The sequence below is a fragment of the Spermophilus citellus genome (assembly GCF_964194105.1).
Source record: "Spermophilus citellus genome assembly, chromosome: 11".
NCBI classification, from domain to species: Eukaryota; Metazoa; Chordata; class Mammalia; order Rodentia; family Sciuridae; genus Spermophilus; species Spermophilus citellus.
Genome location: NC_138192.1, coordinates 72,626,662 through 72,653,555, shown reverse-complemented (window position 1 = coordinate 72,653,555; position 26,894 = coordinate 72,626,662). Strand labels below are relative to the sequence as shown.

Below are 26,894 nucleotides of genomic sequence, written 5' to 3'. Positions count from 1 at the left end.
ATATTTGAGTTTCCAGATTGAAAAAAAAAAGAAGCCAAGCTCAGATAATGGCTACATGGACTAATTCTATGGTCAAGCAATCAATTAGTAAGTGAACTGATGTTCAGTTTGCAAAATTAATTTTATTAGTTACTCATGAACTTGCTTCTGTCATTAGAGGGCACTCCATTTTCGGGTGCAATGTTTTGATTTTCAATCTGAACAGAGGCAAAAATGAAGAGGTCAACTGGCAGCAGAGACCAAAAAATTGCCAAATTAACGAAGCTTCTGGCCACAGATGCATTGGTGGCCTTAATGATTGCATCCCTAGAGCTAAGTTCCTCATCACAGCTTATCTGCAAATGAGACTGCAGATCATGACCACATTTTTAAAAATTCAGATCTCCTATAAATTCTAATTATATGAGAATAATTGTATAGTTGAGAGGCATAGTGGTGAGAAGGAAGGAGGGAGGGTAGAGGAGGGGGAAAGAGAAAGGGCAAAACTATTTGAAAAGGAGATCTGTAAACAACAACAACAACACACCATACAGAGAGGTAAAAAAAAAATTATTCATCCCTATTATGATCGGGTCTTATTTCATGAACTGCTTGATAACTGGGATATCAGCCACTATTCAGAAGACAAGGGACAGGGCTTTAACTGAGATTAAAGTCACTGAAGAAATCTTAAATTATTTTTCCTTTCCTTTAATTCATAGAATTAATGTGCAACGGTCTCAAAGGCTGCAGAGGAGACAGTAACATGAATATAAATGACCACTTTGGAAAAGGAACATATGGTTTGGCCCTGACAGTCTCTCCTTTAATGAGCAGCAAAGAGGAGGAGAAACTGCTACCTTCATATGACATAAAACCCTTGGCAAAACTGAAACTGGATTGCTGTACAAAACTGCACCACTAAAATGTACACTGCTGCAAAAATTGCAAGTCAAACTTCCTCTCCTTAGTGATCTCAGTATTGCTAGCTATAAGATAGTTAGCAAATCTGATTATTGCTAATCCTTTTCTCTCACCACCCAGTCCCCTTCACTTTCCCCCTGACCTCACTCCCACTGGAGACAGGATTTCCACAATTCTAGAAGAAAAAAAAATTGTGCTATTTTTTTTTTTTAAAAACCTCTGTATTCTTCAAGAACAGTGATACTGAGAGAAGTGGGATTTGAGACAACAAGTAATTATTGATGTTTTACAAAGATGACTTTATCTGGTAGCAGGGTAAACAAAATTTATATACGAAATTATCCAGAAATCCTGTGAAGGAGATTTTCACAATAACTGAAGGGCTTCGCTTATGGACCATGTGGCTATCATCAGCACACACCTAGTAGACTTCTGGAACATCTGTATCCAAAAATCACTAAAAGTCAGATGATATCGATAAAAGCAACCAGATACAGCCTCTTCAGTGTAATCAATAGACAAAGTGGGGATAAATACTTTAAATTACCCCACGATCTCTATGAATTAATGATTTAAAGGCTTCAGGAGTCAAGCTATAGAATTTAATAAGGAATTGATGTTGGTAGGGCCAAAGAAATGTAAAGTGTGTAACAATTAAGGAACCACTTTCAGTGTCCAGAGAAAAAGAGAAGGCTGTCTTAATGTATAACAAGCTGTGTCCATGACTGGTGTGGAAACAAGTTGGCAATGGAGAGGAGGGCACCTTTCCATCTGGCTCTCCACTGGGACTACCGGACACCCTTTGGCATCTGTGATTCCTGTCCTTCCCCTATCCTCATAAGATACCAACTCCAGTGTCTGTGAAAAGAAAATGCAAAATGAGGATGTATTTATTGGCCCCTCTAAATGGACAGATGCTGCTTTTGCTTTTACTGTCTATTCCCTTAATGTCAGAATTAAACCAGAAACAAGTAAACAACCACAGATAAAGCATCATTGTGTGGAAAAGCAGCAACCCCCCCCCTTTTTAAAAATAAAGAATGTTCAGTTCCCTATTTTTCCCCTTCTCTGTTTTTGAAATTTGCTCATTTCTCAGAACAGCTTAGTTACCATGGCATGCCATTAGTTTAACCTCATCCACCTCATAGGCAAAGAGCAGATCTAGTTCAACAAGTATGGGTTGAGAATTAATTTTCAGGAACTATGCTTGAGGTACTTATAGTAAGTACAGGAAGCACACCGGAAACCACGTGGCAAGCACAGTAAGACAGAGCCCTTTAGAGGTCACCAGGAGGGCATTATGGGGGAGGAAGGGCACTTAGGAAGTAGGGGCTAAGAGGATGAAACCTAACAAAGACTGGTGTAATCCACAGGAGTTAGCCCAGTTAGGAGGCATTTAAGCCCAACACTGCAAAACAGATTTGGTGGTTGGGGGCAGGCCGGGAGTATCTTTCCTATTATAAAATGAAATGTTCTACTTTCTAGTGTATTAAAAAATATAAAAAATAGGATTTTGGGGGAACCTCAGGTGTGTATACTTTTAGTAAAAATCAAACACTTTGAAAGCTAAAATATTCTTCTTTTTCATTATTACTCTCCGTATTCCCATCATAAATTATCCACATTAAGGCATAATATCATATCCTGGACTAGGTTTGCATTTTAAGGTTGACTGAGCACTGAGGTGGAGCATTCTTAGTAAGAGAGGCCTTTTAACTGGGATGGATGTGGGTGAAGAATCAATCACATGACCTGGGGCTAAACGCCAGCTCTGCCACTTGAAGTTACTTAACCTCTCTGACACTGTTTTCTTCTCTTTTAAATAGTGTAGCAACACAAATCTCTGCAGCTGAGGCAGAAGATCAATGAAATACCACACTAAGGGCCTCTCACGGCACAGCTCAAGGGAGGAGGCCGAGGAAGCCTGTGGCTGTTGTGGCTGGATATCCTTCTTCCGACTTTCCTAAAATCAGCCATCTGCTCTCCTCCAAATTCCACAGAGCCAAAGTATATTTGTAAATTGTTTGTTGTACAAAGCATAAATTTTTCTAGAAAGCAAACTAAAGGGCTGGGGTACAGCTCAGCGACAGAGCACTTGCCTAGCATGTGCAAGGCTCTGGGTTCAATCCCCAGCATCAGCACCACAAAACAAACAAACAAACAAACAAACAAACAAACAAACAAATAAATAAAAGGAGAGCAGAGGGGAAAAGCACACTGAAGAGCAGCCCTCTCCCCACATCTTATATTCCCTATCCTCACTGAAATGTAATTGCTCCTTGAATACAAGTGTTTTCTCACCCCTGTGAGGGAAAAAAAAAAAAAAAAAGTCTTAAAGGAAACATCCACATTATTTGCCAAGTAACAGTCATTCTTTCTGGGGATGGGGGTTGCAGATACAGAAGGCTTTTGTAAACTTTAACTTTTTCTGTTCTCTCCTTTTAAAAGTTACTTTTAGTATACTGGGAACATTCTGACTGTTTCTCTTTTAATATTCAACTTTACCTCTTCAGCACCCAAGGCTTCAAAACATGCAAAACATGGTTTACCTGTTTGAAACCGGCCTTCTGCCAAGCATCCTTCAATGTATTATCCACAACTCTTATGCAAGAACCAGTTTCACCTGCATGAGGGCCAGTGCCATAGATGCCAGCTAGCATGGCTGCTGCTGGGCCAGCACAGGTCTCCATGCCTCTGGATTTTGTGACTTCTAATCCATTCTTCACACTGCAACTAGCTGACCTTTTCCCAGCTCTGGTCCAATCATCTGCCACTGCTTCATTCTTGCTACTGAACTGAAGCTAAAATCTAGAACTGGTCGTCATGGCCTGTGCCCATCGCCCCTGCACTATCCACCCCTTCTTCCACCCCCTGGTTCCTTTCCTTTTCTTTCACTACATAGAAATCAAATAAAGGAGTCCATTCTCTGAGGCCAAAGAACCTGTCATCAAGGAAAGGCAAACAGAAAATCACTTGCCTGCCTAAGCCCACCCCTCCAAAACAGTCCCTGTAAACTAGGTTGACAGAACTCAACTTCAGTTGTACCCAAAGCATTTGTAATTTTGCTTTTATATAGCTCATTTTCACAATTCACATGAAATCAAGCTAATTAGTAAAACACTGCTTTATTGTTTTCTTTACATCTTCAACCACTAGCTCCAGAAGAAAACAGGTGGGGTGGAAGGGACCGTGACTAGGAACAAAGTCAAAAGGGCTATTTCTTGTTTCATGTTACAGATCCCAATGATGGGTGTGCCCATACACACGTACACGTATGCACACTCACCCAGACATGCACACACACAGAAGCACACACACTCAGCATTAAAATCTAGTTACTGTTTCCACCCATTTGAATTGAATAGTTGGTGCCCAGTGTAATTTACCCGTTAATACTGAACACTATGCATCTATTAAGAAACACTCTATTAGAATTTATCATTTACTTTTTTAAAATATTTTTTTAGTTGTTGTTGGACCTTTATTTATTCATGGGCGATACTGAGAATCGAACATGTACTAGACAAGTACTCTACCACTAAGCCACAACCCCATCCCCTATCATTCACTCTTAACTCCCTAATCAAAGCTCTGTTATGGAGAAGACACAAAACCTCCAAGGAGACTATGACAGCTCCTAATAGGGCGACTGCCTCAGGAAACAGACTCTTTACCTATGCTGTGGTTAATAAATGCCTTCTAGTATCCAAGTCACTGTAGAGACAATCCCCATATTAGTACCAATTCACAATCTTGAGCAACACAACTCTAGTCTCAACAGGAAGGAAAAGTGAAATGTACAATGATCATCTTCCACTCTGTAATATTTGTCATGCCATGTGAACTTCTTGTACTGTGCCAAGATGGGAAAATACGTGACCTTTCAGTTTGGGGACCTGAGAATGAATCTGATGCTCCCTGATAATACCACAGCAATGGAGTCACCCACACACTGCAAAGCATCCTGTACACTTAGGCCACCACCTTACCAAGGACATTTCTAGCACTCGCTCCAACAAGTTCCTCTCATGGTCCTCTTTTCTCCAGAAAAACTATCTTTATTAATTTTGCATGGAAGAAAGGATATTTTATTCTTTTCATTGTTTACTTCCTCAGGGAAACCTAAATTCTTTGAGCACATGACCATCCTTCTCTCTGCTTTGGAATAGTCATTCCAAAGTGACTGGTATCACCAGGCTTTCAATTGATAAAGCATGGCCCCTGGCAGGCAGGCCAATTCTCATTTGCATTAAAAATGTCAAAGGGAGGAAAACAAAACAAAGAAAAGCATCAACACTAAGCCATTAGTCTCAATTTCCAGGGGACTGTGGCAGACCCAATACCAGATGATCTGGAACTAACATTTCTCTGGATGCACACACGGAGCTATAATCAGAGCATGATCTGTTCTGATTGGAATGTCCACTGCTCTGCTCTGCATCAAGTCCTTGTCCTAAATGGCTTCCACCTCCAATACCCAATTCCCCTCATACACACACACATACCCAGACAAGACTAGACCTTCACTATAGAGAAAGAACACTGGTATTGCAAGCAGAATAGACATCTTGTCACTTTCCCCGGAGAACTGCTGTTTTTAAGCAAAAACCATCTGGCTCATTTCATTATTGTTGCTGAGTAAAATGCTTTATCATGATGAATACTGGATGTGCAAGCCATTAGTTCCCAGATTTTATTAAAACATGCTTGAATAAAAATAATGTTTCCTTGTTGACTTCAGTACTACTGATTTTTCTTTGAGAGCTAGAGAGGTCCCCAGTGATGATTTGGCTAAGGCAGAGTGGATATGAGGGTACAGATTTTGACATAGGGATCAATACTTCATCTCAAATCACCTGAGCTATCCTGTGGGTTTCTAGCTTTCTACTCCCCGTGGCAACAGGGGATGAATACTAATACAACTCAGTTCTCCGACACTGCCTGCAGCCAAAGGAAGCCTTCGACACCAGCTTTGTCACAGCATATAAATGAGCACCAACGTTTTTCATAATCGAACTACACTTTAAGCTCACAAGAAGAGGTCTGTGCCTTTAGGGGATGAATAACGAACATATTTTAAATGAGTGTTATTTTGGTAGCCTCTGAAATATAAGTTCATTTTTTTTCTTTGTTTCTGGAGTTGCTACAAGGCTGGTATGTTAAGTGAGCTGAAAAGATGAGGGTCATGGTTTGATAAAGCACCAACTCCAGAGACCCATGTACTAATGACAGAAGAGCAAGCATCACACAGTGAGGCAGGAGTATTTGTGGATCAAACACACCTCACCCTCCCTCGGCCCCCAAATAAAGGTCCATTCCAGCTTCTGCAGTCTTTCTGCCTCACTGCCTGGAGAAAGTGGTCAGTGAAATGCCATCCTCTCCAGACTCGGCCTGAATGCAGTGCAAAGCCACTTAGAAAAAAAGATCCTTAATGCTCTTTAGAGAAAATGTCACTCGACCAAAATTAAAGTACTGTATTTCATTAAACAAGAAGCTATACACCCTCACCTCAGTGCTGATGAATGCCTTTATCACCTGAACATGTTTTAATTTATCCTGGGCAATGAACAGTTTCATCTAAAATGTATTTTCCCCAATGTACAAAATACTATGTAGTCCCAACCAGCTTCTTACTCTGCATAGTATATTTTTTAATTGGTAATTTTAAATTTGTTTTAATTAGTTATAATAGTTTTGCTATTATAAAAAGTATATATGTATCATAGAAGGAGAGAAAAAGTATATATGTATCAAATAAGGAGAGAAAAAAATTGTGCCGCATGATCACAATATTTACGTGTAAAAGGAAATATCTATTCACGGTCAGAGAATTAGAGGATGATTTTGATGTGATACAAAAAGACTAAGAATGGAATGACCAGAGATTCTCAGTGTTTCCAGTATGACTTCATTTGGAATCAGATAAGCAAGGGTATTACTTAATTTGGGCCTTTTGAATATAATCATTTAAGTTTAACTCTATTGTCTTAATATAAGTAAGAGTCACAAGAAAGAGCCTTGGTGCCGAAGGTACAGTTCAGTTGGAGAGCACTTTCCTAGCATCCTTGCATGAGCAAGGCCCTGGGTTCAATCCCCAGTAGAGGTGTGTGTTGGGGGGAAGCCTTAGCATTTTGTTATTAAAAGGTCAATCCTGATCATCCCAGTGGATCCAGAGAGTTGTGATGAAGACTGGTAACAACTGGGCCACAAAGCCAGACACACCCTGGTGTATATCTCAGCCCTCCTTTGCATAGCTATGTGACCTCATGCAAATTGCTGATTCTATGTGAGCCTTGGTTTCTTCAGCTATAAGAATGAGAACTTAAATCACACCGCACATGAGCAATGAATTCACTGGTCTAATACAGTAAGTTGTCATTATTATGATGGGGGTTATTTTTACTACCAGTGATTCAAAATTTCATCCTGTTGTTCATAATGCCAACAATGTCTCCAAGCTATTATTCCATTCCAAAAGAGTGAGGCAAGGTTTGTTTTTTTGTGGTTGTTGTTGTTTTATTTTTATTCTTTGAAGTACCAGAGATTGAACCTAAGGATCACAGAGCTCCAGCTCCAGTCTTTTTAAAAATTATTTCAAGAAAGGGTCTCACTAAGTTGCTGAGGATCTGCTGAAGTTGCCCAGGCTGGCTTAGAACTTGCTCCTGTCTCAGCTTCCAAAGTAGGGGAATTACAGGCGTATAGCACCATGCCAGGCAAAAGTTATATTTAAAGTGCTATACAGAATGAAAAATTCAAGTTATTTCCTAACACAGGCCATGTAAAGCTTCTATGGAAACACAGCTTGAATTTTACTCAGAATCACACAGGAGACAACAAAGCTCCTTAGGAAATGTATGGTAAAGTCACTGTGAGGCTTTCTGGAGAATGCAATCGTGTAAGATTAAGAGAAAATTCCAACACAGAGGCTAATATCAACAGCTGAGGTGTTTTTTTTTTTTTTTTTTTTTTTTTTTTTTTTTTTAAGTAAACGTTTGTATTTCTTTGTCATTTAAATGGAAGCCAACTTCTAATTTTTTAATTTCTTCTTAAAAATTCACAGCTTCATGCTCTTTTACTATCCAGGTATACCTAAACTTATGCATAGTCATTTCTAGTCAAATTCCTACATGTTAAGACTTAATTGTTTAATTGAAAAGAATTTATTAAACATATTTTGAAAAGTATTACTCATATTTCTACCTCTCTAAAAGGAGTCTTCATTTTTTTCCATTGCCTTAATTTATCTATATATGATGATCATAGAAGAATGTACAAATGAATTTGTTGCTTATTTTTAAGTAAAGTTCTACTCAACATTTTAATAGGATTGTAAATATAGATACTTTGTAGTTACTTTTAAAAAGAATTGCATGCTATTTTGATTGCATGCTATTGTCACTTTGATAACAATTTAATTAATTGATTCTACTAATATTAGACATTAAGATTGTTTTAAATTGTTTTGGATTTGTTGCTTTATGTGTGTAATTTCATATATATTTTTAAGTTATAATCACTAACTTTACATGCTCATATTTTGTGCTTCTGTGTAATTCTTCCTCCAGGATGGATTCATATAAATTCAATTGCCTGATGAAAATGTATGAACGTATTTCTGATTATTCGGCATTACCACTTTATCTTTTAAGCAGGTTCTTATCAGCTCAGTATAATTATCACAGTTTCAAATTCTTCACTGAGTCATGAAATAAGAACTGAGTGGTGTTACTTACGTTAGTCAAAATTACTGATTTTAGCTATGAAGCAATGAAATCCTAGGAAGATTAAAAGACTTGCCTAAAGTTTTAAAGCTGATTAATGGCAGAATTAGATCTCAAGCCCGGGTCTTCGTCCTCCCTCTCCAGGACTCTCACTACATCACTTTATCCTTAATTTCTCATTGGTGTCAGAATGCACTCCTTGGATAAAATGAAAGTCATGAGTCAAAAAAGAAGGTGGAACCAACCTAGATGCCCTTCAATAGATGAATGGATAAAGAAACTGTGGTACATATACACAATGGTATACTATTTAGCATTAAAAGAGAATAAAATCATGGCATTTAGAGGTAAATGGATGGAGCTGGAGAATATTATGCTAGTGAAGTAAGCCAACCCCCAAAACCAGATGTTGAATGTTTTCTCTGATATGAGGATGTTGATCCATAATGGGGATTGGGGTGGGGGAATATGGGAGGAATGGAAGAACTTTAGATAGGGCAAAGGGAATGGAAGGGAGGCAGGGGGGCAAGAAAGATGGTGGAATAAAATGGACATCATTACCCCAAGTACATGTATGAAGACACGAATGGTGTGACTCTACTCTGTGTACAACCAGAGTCATGAAAAATTAGCACTCTATATGTGTAATATGAATTGAATTTCATTTTGCTATCATATACAACAAACTCAAATAAATAAATATTTTCTTTTTTTTAAAAAAAGAAGGAAAATGGAAAGAGGCAAATGAAAGGCATGAAAGGAATCAGAAAATATTCAAGAGGGTAGGTGGGGTATAGGAAGAAAGGAAAATGCAGTAAGAAGCAGTACTGAAAAACTTCCTAAATTAGTCCCATCATTTTTATTCCAGAAAGTATGCTTACCTAGCTGTAGCCATTGAAGTTTGGTGACAACAACGTATCTCACTAACCAGGAGGCAGCAGCAATACAGTATTTAAATTTTCATGTTAAGAGGTTATAGGAGACTTAGGCATTCATGATTGCCAGCAGAGCCCTCCTCTCCCTCATTAATAATATTTTTCCAAAGTGTATTCCCAAATACTTTACAGCTCCCAAAGCAACCTAAACACACACAAGCTGAGAACCAGGGTAAGCATCATTTTCCTGTTTTATAGGAAAAACAAGGTTTCAGAGAGCAAAGCATAATTGCACCTAAATGCAAATCAAATTAAGTGTAACTGGCAGAGCCAAGACTGAGAATTTAAACTTCTATCTAGATGTTTTTCTATGCTCATGTGAATTTCAATTCTTAAAGAGTAAGCTGAACTTACCAATAAGAAAGCAACAATGATTGAACTTCTAGCTTTCTTCTATTTAAACTGATATAGAAAGCTTAAGGACAATAAGATGTTAGTCCATAATGGGGTATGTGTGGGGAGAATGGAGGAACTTTGATTGAGCCAAGGGGAAGGAAGAAAGAGGAGGGGGCACAGGGGTAGGAAAGATGATGGAATGAGTTGGACATCATTACCGTAGCTACATGTATGATTGCACATATGGTGTGACACTACATCACATAAGACCAAAGAAATGAAAAGTTGTGCTCCATTTATGTATAATGAATCAAAAAGCTTTCTGCTGTCATGTATAACTGATTAGAAATAATAAAAAAAAATTTAAAAAAGAAGAAAGAAATTAAATGGATACGAATAGGAAAAGAAGAACTCAAACTAGCCCTATGTGCTGACAACATGATTCTGTATTTAGAAGACCCAAAAAAAATTCCAACAGAAGACTTCTAGAACTCATAAATGAATGAAGCAAAGTAGCAGGATATAAAACTAACATCCATAAATCAATTGGATCCCTATACATTGTTGATGAAAGAGAAATTTGGAAAACTATCCCCTTCACAATAGCCTCAAAAAACAAATAAAATAAAATATTTGAAAAATTCTTAAAAAAAAGATTAGCCTCAGGCAAGTCAAATCTCCCTTCTGAAATTATTATTTTTTTCTTTTCTGAAATGAGAAATGTGGGAAAGTTGATCTTTACGGCCCCTCCCCAATGCTAGTTAGAGGTCTATGTCATATGCACTGCTTACAGAAATATGTGATGGGCCATTTTTTTCAGGTAGAAGTAAATTTCAAGCTGCCTAAAAAAAGCAACATTGTCCAAGCAATTTCAACATTTTTAAAAATGATGAAAGAAAATTTTAAATGGATGTACATTCTAACAGATGAACAAATTTTATTTTCATCCTCAAATAGAGAAAAGAATGACAACCGTGTTTCCATATCAGAAAGATTCCATGCTAACCAATACGCAAAAGAGAACATCTTGAAGCATGACACCAGGGGAACACTGCAGCTTTTGTTGTTGACCTTTGAAGAGAACTCCTCATGAAACCATGACGGCTGTTCCTTGGTTCAGGCTGTACTCAGGAAGTCCAAGGGAATGGCCAAAGGGCTAGTCTGACACAGTCTTCTCAGCTTCAGGTTTTCACCCAGTAGTGAGTCACAAAGTCAGCAAGTAGCATATTTTAAAAATAAAATAAATTACAATAATTTATTGACGCATGTCACAGAATGCAGCAATATGCTGAGGTTGAGCTAGTTACAGAGATTGCTGCTCTCAGCCTCAGAAGTGGGACTCTGCAAGTCACACTTTTGCTGGCTCTGAGGGACTGGGATCATGCCAAGTTTGGTCTCTGGAAAGCACCAGGGGGGAGGCTGCAAGAAGAAAATAGGACTCTCTTCTTTTTGATTTGCTTCCAGTTCTTGTCATCTGCATCCTCACCCAGTGGCAGCAGCAGCTGGATGCAGTAGCAGCAGTTGGTTCCAGTTTGCAGTTTTTACACATTCCCAGGAACAGTATCATTGTGCTCCTTCAGAGACACCAGCTGGGTTGCATCCCTTCCTCAGAAGACTGGTGGGGGCTCATGGCCCTTCCTTTGAGATTCTAAGTTCTAATAACTGCAACCACTTCCTGTGACTCCTTGGTCTTCAGAGTGGTGCATATCCCTGCCATTCCTACCTCTCTGAGCCCTTCCTTGGTATGGCCCAAGCAGAGAGCAATGGGTTATTCAAATGTTGGTTACAGATTCACAATGACAAAGGAGCTTACACCAGAGTGTATATTCATTTGTAAATTAGTTATTTCATGAGGCACACTGTTCAGTTTAGCTACAGTTCATAGGTCGATGTTCTCAAAAAGAAGTGGGTTTATTTACATTGGTGTGCAAGCTCCTTATCTCATCACACACTGGGAGTCAATTACCTTGAGTTCCTCTGGTCAATGATTTTTTGATATTATAGTAATGCTTAAAAATCCCCTATGGTTTTTGTCTCTTAATAGGTGCCCTCAGATTACAGAAGTTAGATAGAGGTATATTTTGAGTAAGTTTTCTTTCAATTATGTATATGCACATGTACAGAATTGATTGTGATATGAAATGTACTTTATGACCATAAAGTTGGAATTACATTAGCATAACATGTAGATTACAAGAAAAAATATTTATCTAAATCTTGGTAGCACATGTATTTATATGGTATTCCTGTGACACTAATTATAGGAGTCCATTGAAAACTATTTGAATCATTTCACCCAACAGAAACTCCTGTCTACAAATGAGGGGGAAAAAAACAAAACAATACAGTAAATGCAGTACATCAGAGAGAACTTAGTCTATTTTCTAAGGCTTGATATGTAGTTTCTCTAAAGACCTAAGAAAGCGTGTTAATTTGTATAAGCCCATTGTATGCTAGGACTTTTGAGCACATCAAGTAACTAAGTAACTCTGGGCTGCTTTTTACAGAAGTACTTATCTCTGCCAATTATATTTATGGGCAGGCACTTGTGACAGCAATAACAGGAGCAGATGATATGGTCAGGCTTCAACTATTTAAGTATTTCCTAGCACTCTAACAATAACTTAATAGTTTACTTACATGTCTGTAAAGCAAATGCTGTATAATCTATTCCTTATTCTTTTAGGGGAGAAAGGGCAGTTACTTAGTTCAATGTAGAAGATAAGTCCTAGCAGGTTTGTTTTATCTAAAGGCAAAGGAAAACTGAACCATGAGAGGTACCAGGCATTTTTCTAGGAGTCCAGGTAATAGTAACTGATACTTTGGGTAAAATGAGTGTCAGTGACAGGCATCCACCTCTTAACATTGGTTCATTACACTGGTATTATGAAAAAATTTCTACTACTCTTTGGAAAATCACATAAAAGACTTTCTGCTATATTGAAGAAAATGGATTTCAAAGTATTTATAGTAGTTTGAAAATCTTAATTACATCATTTTATTTTCAATGCTGTGTCCAAACTTTTCCTCCCTCTGGGTGTAGATGGATAAAACCTTTGTCTGTTCTAAGACAGTTGATAAAAATATTTTAAAATATGTATCAAGTACGTAAAGTTATTTAAATTGGAATAATAACTTGGTTAGTTCAACTTTGTTACTAAACCAAAGGAGGAAGTCATTTGGAAATTATGCTGAGGTCAAGACAGGCTGGTAAAAGAAGAGAAAGCACTGGAATAAGAGACAGCAGTGTGTGTTTAATTTGAGGTTCAGGCTTTAATAAGCTAGCTATGTGACCTTCAGAATGCCACCTGCCCTCTCTGAGTTGCTGCTTCCTTAGCTATGAAATGGAGGGCTTGACAAGATGCTTATGAAGTTCTCCACAGGTATTTTGGTCACATGGTTTCTATGCACTCATTTCTATTTTACATTAAGACTAAAACTAAACTAAAACAGGTGCTGTTTAGACAGCATTAAAGAAAGAAACCTCCATTACAGATTAATTTTTTTAACCAGAACGATGTCTAGTTCCTTTTTCTTTTTAAAGCATTTGTTATAAGCAGAGATAGTTGAAAGAAAACTGGTACAGTTTAAGGAAAAACATTTCCAAGCAAACATTCTATCAGCAGGCCCTCTTAACTGTCTTCCACAACCCACTGAGGACTGGAAGAGAAAAGTTATTCTTGTTCCATTCATTTTGTTTAGGGTCAGAGTGAGCCAGAGCTAAATGTCAGAGTGCTTCCTGTTCTGATGACAGATAGCCATGTTTGACGTATGATAGCTACAGGAAACCATATCAAGCCCACCTGGGGGAAAGGGCAGAACTGCTTCTAGCTCTCACCATCTTCTCCTTATTACCACCAACGCCTCTCACCAACAGAACCAGAGAAGAATTCCAAACCTTGACTCTAGTTAGCAACCCCAGGTCCCCAGAAACACCACTCTCCCGTATCAGCTGAAATTCCACCCAAAGCAATCTCTTCTTCCAAGATAGTAAAGTTACAAGCATAAATGTCCTACAGTATTCAATTTTTTTCTAGATAAGTTTGAATGGTGAGAATAGCAAGGTTCTAAAATATGCAGTTTCCATCACATTAGTTTATCCCATTGAGAATTTCTTCCTATTTATGGGTAAAGTTCATTCATTTAAATCTATCCAACTGGCCTCTGCACCATATATTCCTATTTAGTGAAAAAAGAAGTGCCATTGGCAAAGAAAAATATAAGGAGTAAAAATGATATTTCCTCTAGGAAACTATAATAATGGGAAACAACCACTATCTATAATAGGATTTGCCACAGACAGACTACATCTGATAACTCAGACCTTAAAAATAAAAACATACTTGAAATTTTCATGTCAATATTTACAAGATTTACTAGGAAGTCATGCTACTTGGCACAAGTCCTATTTGAAAAATATTTTTGTAATAAAGATAACAATCATATCACTTTATAAAATTATTTAAAAATAATTTTCCATTTTATGTCAAATCACTGTTGCTAACATGTGCATGACTATCAGAAGGTACTTCTTCATGAGTCCCAAATTTAAGCAGCCTTACTTGTTAGTAGTAGCAGTATGTATGGAAATAACTAGGAAAAAAGACTATGGCAGCCACAATGAATTACTTTCATAGATTAAGGTACCCTAGTCCATGCAGGATTTAGCAAAGCAGGCAAAGAAAGCACAACTATGAAAGGAACTGAATTTTCCACCAGCAGTTAGTGCTGCCCTGTTAACTGCAAAGTAAGAAGTTAAAAGAGCAATTTCTACTCATGAAGACTACAGTGATAACCCACATTGCAATAACTGATATCAAGTTGCGTGATATGTGATGTGGAAACTAACTTCCTTTACAGCATCAGCTAGATTTTATGAAGCTCCTAATGCAAAAAAGTATAGTTGGCTAGAATGGATATGGGACTAGCAGCATCTTCCACTGGAAAAACAAATGTATCAAGTACTTAAAGTTATTTAAATCGGAGTAATGACTTGGTTAGTTCAACTTTGTTACTTAACCAAAGAAGGAAGTTATTTGAAAATTATGCTTAGGACAAGACAGGCTGGTAAAAGAAGAGAAAGTATTTTCAGAAGAATCTTAGATATATGCCTAAAAATGATTTACTAAAAAAGAACATAAAAGATTACTTGCGAGGCAAATAAAAATGCACAAATAATTCTTAGGATGACTGTTATAACTGTTTAAAATATAGTCACATATTTTAAAAAAATGGGATGTAGGCTTCTGGTTATATAAGAATTATATAAAGTAATTTGACAGATCCTACCTTTTTCAGGAACCGGACACCGTAGGTAAATACGTAGAGGTAAAATGAAAATCTCCACCTGCAGAAGGTTAAAAAAAAAAATTCTATGACATCCAGTCTATATATCTCATAATATATTCTGAAATATGTGGGTGAATGAAGTCCATTAAATTTGCCTCTCCAGGGATTAAACTTGTTGTGCATTAGCTGTTGAACACATATGTGCATGGCTTACACCAAATATTTTAAATATTAATCATTCATAACTTTTTTTCATTTACTGAATTTGCCCATTTTCTCATCTTCCCTTTCCCCAACATGTGAATTTCTCTTGCTAATTACTCTGAAGGGATATAGTTCAACAATATGAAGATATTCAAATAATTTATCTGATTCAGACACTAGTGACTTAACTAACGTTCATGTTTGTTTAGGAAGGAAAGGAACTGGGAAGCACTGGGATTGAAGTAAATTATATTCCATGCATGTATGATTATGTAAAAATGAGCCCCAATATTTTATATAATTATAATTCACTAATAAAAACATAAAAAAGAATAAAAAAACTTCAATATTCTAAAATTGGGTAAGTTTCTTTTGTCTTTTAAACAATTGTTTATCGACATCTTTGTGGATATTGCTAAAGGAAGTCATATAGATTTCAATAAGAAATATTACAATTGTTAAAAGTAATCATACCATTCTAAACTGCATCTACCTGGTAGACTTTGTTTTTAAATTAAAAAACATTTTATGTTTTCTTTAGATTTTAAATGATAGAAATGTTTCAAGAATGTTGAATTATAAGATATGTAGGTGTGTATTTGTTTGTTTATTTATTACAAAAAAAAATCCCCCTCTTACCCTAGTACTCAATTTCTAATTTTATTCCTATAGTCTCTGTGAATAGCTGTGCCTTTAAAAGCTGACTGGATTTCACTGCATATGATTCCTGAGGTTATGTTGTTAGTGGAAACTTGGGATTTTTAGGAGTTTTAAATGAACACAAAGTAGAAAATGACCAGTCAGCTTCAGTCCATCAGAAGGCAATTCGCTTTTTGTGTTTGCAAACCATGTAAAAATTTCAAATAGGGTAATAATGAAAGGTGATCTTAGGAGATGATTCAAATGATGTACAAGATTATCTGGAGGAAATGACAGCTGTATTCAGGTAAGAATAAAGACTAAAGATATGGGATCTCCAACAGTTGAGTGAGACTCAAGGGAGACACAGGCAGACTCATTCATGGACTAACCAACTCTTCACATATTCTGGACTTTAATCAGAACTAACTTTTGGAAAAGAGCTTTGAATGTCAGGGTTGAAAACAGCCAACAATTCATAAAGCCTGAATCCAAGGAACAACAGTAGAAACTGATGGAAACAAAAATGATTCCACAAGTCTCCAAACACTAATAGAAAAGCAAGGATTCTAAAACCGCACATAAAAGCCACTAGTAAGTAGACATGGCTTGCTTATTCATTAAAATAAAAAAACTTAAATTTAACTTCATCTTCAATTTCAGTTTCTTGGTGGTTACAGGTAAGAGTGACTTGAGTCCAATTCTAGGTCAGAAGTGGGATGGCTTCTCGTGGGGCTCTATGCTTGATTTAAATGCTATACTGCAGCTGTTTTGAAATTCTTATTTGTTGGACAAGGGGTGCCATGTTTATTTTGCATTAGGCCCTACAAATTACATAACTGGTTCTGATTATGAACATAGATTATCCTAACTTTGGGTGAAGCTGTTAATATCCCTTGACCTTTAAAGGGAGAGTGAGTTTATACCGTAACGATGACTCAAGCATTTGGTAGCACCAGTAATCTCTACTTTTCTCTAGTCCCTCCCTCTACTTATTGCATTGAACAAGGCTACTTGATGGATTGCCTTATTTTTCTGGTCCCTGGAGGCAACTAAATTTGTAACTTCTTTATTAAATCATTTATAACAGCTGTTTCAGCTCTAAGACTACGGTTAGTAGGCAGTGATCAGGCAGCTTTTATGTATAATAAAAATTTTATAGAAGTCACTGGAATTCCTACCATTACTTAGGTACATTTTATTTCAACACTTGAATGACCCAGTTTTCCTAAGACATAGGTTCTATTACAGGAACACTGATGCCTCTATGATTTGAATAACAACTCATGATGAATATTTACAAGGCAGAGTATATTTTCACAAAATATCTGCAGGAAGCAAGATTTTTCAAGTGCTGTGTAACATGAAAAAGTACTTTGCTTGTGGAGTTTCATATAAGCTACACTTAATTTTAAATGTTTGCCACCAGCCCCTGGTAGAGGCTCTCCCAACTTTGTACTAAAATATCTCCACAAAGAGAAAAAAGTAAAGAAGTTTGCAATCATACAAGGAAGGAAGATATTACCAGCAACTTTTTTTTTTTTTTTTGCTAAAATTAGAATAATTTTACAACAGTAAAAGAATAAAATGAGGTTTAATGAATGTGATGAGAGGTAACAAAAAACAAGCTGAAATCCTTAAAGCAAGTAGGAAAATGGATCTGCATATCTCTCTTTCTCTGCTTTCTGTCATCTTGAACAGAAATGTAAAAATCTGTATCAGTCAGAAACCTAGACAGCTCTTTTTCATGCAAGGTGATGCCTCTTGAGGCAGCAGGAGAATCTCCCACCCCATGGGTTAGTGATTGCAACTTTATTTTAACAACTGGGAAGAAGGGGAAGTACTTTGCACCCTGGCAGTGTCAGTGGCAGATTTAAAGACAAGATGATCTTTGAAAGTGCTGCATTCTGAGTGTTGGAGTTCTTATATAACTCATATATAAAGTAACAGAGAACAAGGCATTGGAGACACTTACTTGTCTGAAAGTCTTCTAGTCCACTGAAAATGGGTCAGAGTCCATAAACAACCCCCTGCTATGAGGTCAGAGATCTAAAAGGACTTTTACTAATAAACAGGAGCACAGTGGGGCTAAGGACAATCCATGTATTCTCTTTTGGAGAGGGTCTGGTTGAATATTTCCAAATTCAGGAATAAAAATAACAGCTAAAAGTCAGCATGGGTCTACTAAACAGTACTGAATATGGAAAGTAACGAGCATGCAAATTTTCAAAGGAAGCACATCTTTAGTTTCCTAAAGATAATTTCCTCTAGGAATCAAAAGTAATTTTTAAAAATGTATTTGGCAACGTTGATATGATACAAGAAGATATGACCTCTTAAAACAAAAGTAGAAAGCCATAAATCCATAAAAGTCCTCTGGTAAGATAAAAAGAAATTATAGATAGAAAAGAAAAGAAAAAAAAAGAAGCATTACATGGATTCTAAAACTGAAAGGTAGCATTATCATCCAAGTGGGGAGAAGTGATTGCAGAACACATAGGAAAAATTAAATCACTGGTATATAGAGGGTAAATATCCCTATGAGGCCATCTGCAAAAAGATCCTAGGTCTGAGGGACCAGAAAGAACAACAACAACAACAAAAAGTCAATTATAACTGTTTCTGAGAAAACATAAGTGAAGAACTGGAGGGGAAGTAATAATCCAAGACAAATTGACAAATTAAAAAAAAAAAAACCTAAACTGAAAAAAAGGAGAACTAAATTTACTCCAAACAATATCAATTCAAAGTTCCTTTCTGACAAAATGTTTTAAGCTGAGGAAAAAAAACAAAAAACGAAAAACAAAAAGAAAATCCTTCAGTATTTACAAAGGAAAACAAATACAAGTCAAAACACAAATCAGGGGCTGGGGCTGGGACTCAACAGTAGAGCACTTGCCTTGCACATGTGAGGCACTGGGTTCAATCCTTAGCACCACATAAAAATAAATAAAAAAAATAAAGGTATTGTGTCCATCTACAACTAATTTTATATATATATATATATATATATATATATATATATATACATACATACACACACACACACACATACACACACACAAATCAAAGGAAAATGAGTCACTGTCAAAGGAACAAATGTCCAATTGGTCTTAAATTTCTCCTCTGGATTATCAAATGCCAGAAAAAGAGAAGACTCAAAGAAAGCAACTGCCAACCAAACTCCCTTTCATTTGTAAAGGAATTTGAAAGATATTCTCATATTTAAAGGCTCAGAAAAGACATCACTCATTAACCTTTACTAAAAAAATTAGGCTAATTCCAACCCACTAAGATACAAATAGAAATAAAGAATGCTAATGGTATAATTTTAGAATCAAAAGAATATATTTCATTAGTAAAGTGAAATAATTGCAGTAAATTTCATTGCCAAATTAAATGCTATTGTTATTAAGGAATAGAGTAAGATATTTAATAGTAATCAAGGGATTATTCCTCAGACTGTATTAATGAAAACAGGGAATAAGAAGGGAGGCATTAAATCCATTCTTGTTGGACAACTTCAAGCCATTGTTGATTTGATAACAAGAGAAATAACAAGGAATATTTTTATAGAGACTTAAAGATGACTCCTGGTTAAAAATGGTAAACTGAATACAAATTTTCTTCAGTGCCTTTATGCATGTACCACTAAACTAGCAGAAGAAGGGTTCTGATAAGCACAGCATGAACTCCCAAGGACAAGAAAGCAGGATGAAAGACGATTCTTCAGCCTGGAAAGCAGAAGGGAAGGGGTGACAGCTTAGTTAGCAGAATCAGGAGCTAAGTCAGTCCTAAGTAGTCCATGGTGGGTGCTCAGAAGGATGTCAGAGTCCCAGGAAGATTCCAGATGAGGAAAACAATTGTACAAGGAAGCAGCCCCTGTTGGGAACAGAGGCCTAGGCTTGTCCCAGGGGCCTTGCCATTGAGCACTGACTCTAAAGTTGGCTTCTCTCAAATTTGGTAGAATTAGAGCACACTCCTTTGCCTAGAAAAGTCAGCATGTTCCACTGCATTTGCTTGGATGTGGAAGCCTTTTATATCCATCAAACCTGAAAATTAGAATAGGAAGCTAGTAAAAACCACCACTGAATCTGGTTTATCATCCTTATACAACAAGGCTGAACAACTCTTTTTTGTTGTTGTTGTTAAAAATCAAGAATGATCAAATGTGCCATAAAAGCAGGAAATCAGGGCATTGGGCTCTTGTTTCTTGCTGCCAGGTGTCACCCAAATGGCACAGGGATCCTTAACTACAGAGGGGACCTTGAGCTCAACTCAGCATGGCATTTTAGGGAGGGCAGGGCAGAATGCAGAAGTCACCTCATTCACAACACTTATGTAAAGTGCTTCTTCTCTGCCACCAGCAATTCTAGGTGATTTATAAATAGGAAGTCATTTAATGGAGCTATTTCACACAGCAAGGCAGACACCATTATCATCATCATCCCTACCCTCTTTTTTCAGATGAGGAGAAAAGCCCAAAGAGGTTTGATAACTTGCTGAAGACCACACAGCTAATAAGGGGGAGTCAGGATGGAAGGTAGGCAGTGTGATCCCTGTATCCAGGCTCTTAACCTTAAGGCTATGCTGCTCTGCCTGATTTTACACACCTGAACGGAAGACAATGCCTTCTGCTAAAATGGTTTTCTAACGTGGTAGGCGTTAGTGGACGTCATAGGTTGAGAGCAGTCTACTTTGACCAATGCAAACAGACTGCTTACAAACCTGGGGACTAGGGAGGACTGCTCCTCTACTTCTTTTCAAGACCAGGGCAGTTAAAATAATATGAAGCTTACCAACCAACATCACAGTGATTACCTCCTGGGGCCTTCTCCACACTATCACTTACCCCTCCACCTGCAGAAACAGTAGCCTCTTTCAGGATTTATGTCTAATGCTGCTTGTTCTGCGAAGCCATGTTTTCTTAGTGCTGCAACCCTGGAAACACTGCAACTTTCTGATCTTATTTTCTTTCCTCATCTTTGATTATAGCCACAAACCTTTGACTTGCTTGTGAGTTCTAAATGCCTTAAGAATGAGTCTTATTTATCCTTGCCGTTCTGGGTTCTGGTAGCAAATATTACCTTGCCAAGACTAGCTCCTCAATTGACCTCTGAGTTTTTATTAAGAGTACGTGTTTCCTTCATTTATTGAATTCTACATTAACCAAACTAGTCCTTGGTCAAATAACTTATCAACTATTTCCAGGAACTATACAAATATGAGCAAGAAAGGGGAGAGGTATGAGAATGGAATGCTCTAAGTAATGAAAAATATTGTTATTTAGTGCAAAATTAGGGCATACTGTCACAATCGAAAAAAATGAGGGTATGATTATTCTTTTCTCTAAAATTGAATTAACTTGGAAATTTTTTTCATTTTAGTTCTTCTATTACCTAAACAAAAATAAACAAGGGCTAGGTGTTGTGGCTCAGTGGCAGATCACTTGCCTCGAACATGTGAGGCACTGGGTTCAATCTTTAGCACCACATAAAAATAAATAGACAAAATAAAGATATTGTGTCCATATATAACTAAAGAATATTTTCTTAAAATACAAATAAACAAGATTAGCTGGGTGCAGTGGCACACACCTGTAATCCCAGTGGCTCAGGAAGTTGAGACAGTAGGATTGAGAATTCAAAGCCAGCCTCACCAATGGTGAGGTGCTAAACTACTCAGTGAGATCCTGTCCCTAAATATAAAAAGGGCTAGGAATGTGGCTCAGTGGTTAAGTAACCCTTCTACCAATAAATAAATAAACAAACAAACAAACAAACAAGATTAGCTTATTTCTTATCAAATATGAGAAGTGAAGTCGTGCTTATATGCATGGCCTGAAAATTTTTCTTTCACAAAATTTAATGTATAATATAAATTATTTTGCTATACCTTAGAAATTGTTACAAATGACACAAAGTTATGCAGTTGGAAAATGAGAATATTTTTAGAAATAAATTATAATGAACCTTATTTATTGGTACTTTAAAATATGTACATCTATTATTTTACTTCTAAGCCCAAAGTAGACTATTTTTCTATTCAAATTCATAGCTGCCAACTTTTATAAAATAAGAACAATGCTATAGGAAGTACTGAAGAATGAAATCTACCAAATGGATTTGTGCTATTTCTATGTACAAATCTACCACAATGAATTCCACAAAAATAAATACATAAATAAACATATGTATGTCAAGGCTGTTTGAAGATCTTTTTTAATTAAAAAAAGATATGAACAAAACTGCATTTCAGTCATACTTTATACTTCTCCAGTAAATTACCACTGGACTTATAAAAACTCCAAGGGGGTTTCTGTATAGATATAGTCACTTCCACAAAGTTTTAACATAAAGTAATTGGTGTCTCAGTCTTGATATGAATAGTGATCTTGGAGAAGTACTTTTTACTTTCAGTTGGCTTTCTTTAGAGCTCACCTATTGTTATACAATAATATAAGTAATTGCTGGCATTTCTTGAGCACTTACTTTGTGCTGATACCATCCTTAAGAGTCTCACATATTAAATAATTAATAAGTCACTTACATCATATGAGAACCCTATGGGATAGATTCTATTGTCATTTGCATTTTATATATAAGATAGAACTTGAGTAACTTGTCAAAAGACACAGTTAATAAGTGGTAGATTTTAGATTCAAATCCAGGCAATTTGATTCCAGAGACCATTTTCTTTAATACTAAATATCAATGATTTTAACACATAAGTTATTTTACTGTGAATAACATTACAGCTCTTCCTCCTACCACAATACACAAAAATCAATGGAACTATTCTGAGAGCTGCTGTCCCTGTTTCAGCTACAGAAGGAGAGCAAAGGAGATGGGTGCCTTCTCTTCCTTTCTCAGCATAATGCAATGCACACATTTCAGGTGAAGTGACTTCCTGAGAATCCTACTGAGAGGTGGTGCTGTGAATGTATGTTGTTCACCCTAACAGGAAACGGCTCAGGGAAGGCCCAGATGTGGCCTTAACTACCGTGCTTTATTGTAAGTTTAGTATTTATATACACACAAGTCAGAAGTATCTGCTCCTCCATTTTTTAATTTTCTCAAACCAGAGACTACTTAACAGCTAGATAGAGACCTTAGGGGTCATCTACCCTCTTGCTCTACAGATTAGGACGAGGACCCAGAGAACTGTATTTCATCTCTACATTAGAGGGAACTTGGTTAAACAAGTTTCATACCAGGTCTTCTTTATGTACATCTCCAGGTTATGTGGCCTTAAGGTTCCAAGACTAGAAATGGATAACTAATTAAAAGTATAAGAAAAAAAAAAAACAGCAGATAACCCATTCTGAGAGCCTATTCTGAGAAGGCAATATAACATTCATTAGTGAACAGACATCACACTTTACAAATTAAACCAACACCTAAATTTATTTTTTGAAAGTTGTTGCTTTCAACCTTTTGTTTTGTTTGTATGGATGGTGGGTTGTGTTTAGGATTTGTGAAACACAACAAGTTCCTTCCCTTGTTTTGCAGTTAGCAAGCCCAATGAAGTCTTCCTACCCCATTGCACTGTGTTGATGATGCAGACTCATACTTCTTTTTCATGACCTACAGGCCTAAGTACCTCCCTCCAAAAAAGGATGGGGGATATATATTAATGATATATCTTTTTTCCAGGTTTATTGAGGTATAAATGACAAAATTGTGTGATCTTAAGATACAACATGACGATTTGATTACTTTGTGAAATAATTAACAAGATCAAGATAGTTTTAAACATGTGTCACCTAACCAGGCAGTGTATTAGATCCCCTGAACTGATGTATGTTATAATTGAAAATCTGTACACTTTGACCAAAGTCTTCTCTTTTCCCTGCCTTTGGTAACCGCTATTCTACTCTGTTTCTAGGAGTTCAGTTGACACCATATTTTAAAGTGAGGGCAGAACTGAAGTCTTTGTTGACCAGCTGATTGGTTTCATTCATCAGAAAATATTTTTGAAAGCATGACTTTTAGGTCAATAGTCTCCTTTTCAAGCAGTTTATGTTCAGGCTGATTACTCTTGACACTGATTTGACTACTTGAGTACAACTAGGGAGAAAGTAAATTAACTCTAGTTTGAAAAACATGTCATATATCTTAAAGAATGAAATAAAAGTGAGATTACGGATTTCTTTTAGGAAACTCTGTTATACAATCTAAATTCCCAGGGTAGTTTTCAAACTTGTCTTACTTTAGGAGTCCAAAGAAATACTATAGCTGGGGGAAAGATGTTATTCTTCCCAGGGACTGATCATGCAGACCTGATTCCAGCCTTGAGGCAAACATTTCCTGAAATTATTCTACCTCCATCAATTATTAACTCTGTGGCTCCAAAAAAGTTTTCCTCCTTTGCTGAAGGCTCAGCTGTTTCTTTGTTTGAGAAGCAACAGAATTAACAAGGCAGTAACAGAGGATGGAGGGCAAAACTATTCAGTTTGCGTTCTCAGATCAAATGTGAACTTAATTTGATCAGTCTTCATGAAATCACTGATTCAAAAACTACACTTAGCACTCATATAAAGTCTGATGATATGCAAAAGAATGACACAGTTTTCATATGCATACATAAATACATATGTAACAAAAAATCACAAGGAAATACAAACAGTATATTCAGGGTAGAAGTTACTTCTGAAGGGTAGAGAATAGAGAAGGGACATACAAGGACTCTGGCTGATTCTCTTTAAAGTCTTTAAAATAAGGCTAAAGCAGCTCACCAGGTTGAGGCAGGAGAATTGCAAGTTCAAAGCCAGCCTCATCAAAAGTGAGGTGCTAAGCAACTCAGTGAGACTCTGTCTCTAAAGAAAATACAAAATAGGGCTGGGGATGTGGCTTAGTGTCCATCTGAACTCAGTGTCCCTGAGTTCAATCGCCAGTATCCATGCCTCTCCCCCCTAAAAAAGCAGGATTGGATAGAACACAGTGGAGTTTTGTTATCTTAGTTCTCTCTGCTTGTTATATTATTCTCAATGTTTTAAAATATTTCATTAACAGATGATATGAATAAGAATTATGCTTACTAAAAATGCATTATTTTTTTCCTTCTCACATCCCTAGAAACCTTCAATGACTTGCTCTTTATGCTGACACTCCATGCATCCTTTCTAAGCATCATAACTAATTTTATTGTTTTCCTGTCATTACAGTTACACTTTTAGAGATAAAACTGTCTAAGGATTGAGTAATCAAGGTTTGGCTAAGGGAAATGATTTATACATTCCAGCATTTACTTTTTGGCCTCTAACATTTTTCAGATCTTCAAAATACTGTAGAAAATAAAAGAAATGGGCAACTAGGAAATAGGGATAGGAGGGAAATTTTTGCTAAATACTCTTTCCTAACTATTGAATATTGCACTTTGTGAATTTATCACCTGTCAAAAAGTTAAAATAGAGCTGGGCATGATGGCTCATGCCTGTAATCCCAGTGACTGGAGAGGTTGAGGCAGGAGGACTGAGAGTTTGAAGCCAGTCTTAGCAACTAAGCAAAGTCCTGAGCAACTTAGTGAGACCCTGTCTCAAAATAAAAAAATAAAAGGGGTTGGGAATGTGGCTCAGTGGTTAAACCCCACTGTGATCAATCTGTAGTACCCCCCCCCAAAAAAAAGTTAAGATAAAAATTTAAATAAAAAAAATATGATCTGGAGCTATAACTGCTAACATGGAAGACATTATAGTATTTAGTGGGAAAATATAATTAGAAAATAATATGAGTACAATACATATTATGTATATTTTATGTTATATGTACATATTTTATGTTACATGTCTATATCCATACACACACACACACACACACACACACACACACACACACACGGATATAGCATCATAAGAGAAACAATAAAATTCCAGCTGTGATTTCATCTTAAAAAAAAAAAAACAAAACTGCCCTTTGGAAGTGTTTCAGATAGAACATGCATTTTGTACTTAATTCTGATTCTACTGTGCTCAGTATTTTTACATTTGACTCTATTTTGTTCCTGGGTTCTATTAACATTATACTGATTGTTTCTTCAACCCTGTGTCAGGATCCACATTTCTCTTTTCATTTTTCTTTCTGGCTGCCTTCGTCAAGCACCCAGCAAGGTAGAATTCAGCATCGCTGACGTTGGTCTTTTCTCTTCAGTCTTTCTGACATCATCTTAGTTGTACATCTACTCAAAATGCATCTGCCACAATTCAGTGTCCACAAATAACACATTTTTAGATGATTCTTCCTATAAAATTGCGTCACTCCTAGAATTTCCCTGAATATAGACTAAACTTATCATTGTGAGCTTAAAGTCCATTTAAGCTCATTTGAATGATTATAATTTGTGAAAATCAGAAAGAGACAAGTGAACAAGTTCTTAGCTAACAATTTTCTAAGGTAAGGATTTTAAAAAGGAGTAAAACAAACATGGCTTGCCCGCCCAAAATAAATTTAGTCAATATGACTCTGAAGCACGCACTTGCAAGTGTCACAATTTTTAAGTGTGTCCTGAGGCAAAAGCTGCCAAATATTTATAACAGTCTAGAATTCAAATTCATGTCCTGCATCTCTTACACATCAAGTGCTTCTGTAGTCTCTATGATGTTCTTTTTTTCTGATTGGAAAGCAGATTGGAGACAAAGTGACACTTGCTGAGCACTGATGTTGTGATTGCATAAGAAAGAAAATCGGAATCAGTGACACTAAAGTTTTCAAAAATTAAGTACATTTGATTTTAAGAAGGAAGTGAATTTCCCTTTCTCTACTTCCCTGTTTGTGTCCACTCCTTGCCACAGATTCTACTGCACATTTCACCACAGGACATGAGACTGAACAGGGGAGCTTGCCCAGGGATACAGCTGGAGATCATCATG

General features: G+C 36.6%; 1 protein-coding gene across 2 annotated transcripts in view; it reads right to left on the bottom strand.

The window, feature by feature from the left end:
• The window catches only part of CERS6 (ceramide synthase 6), a 285,324-nt gene that overhangs the window by 96,732 nt on the left and 161,698 nt on the right, over positions 1-26,894 (bottom strand). For both annotated transcript variants that reach the window (XM_081261499.1, XM_081261500.1), the window contains exon 4: positions 15,185-15,242. In XM_081261499.1, coding sequence (XP_081117625.1) covers positions 15,185-15,242 — 58 coding nt within the window. The remainder of the gene's footprint in view (positions 1-15,184; positions 15,243-26,894) is intronic.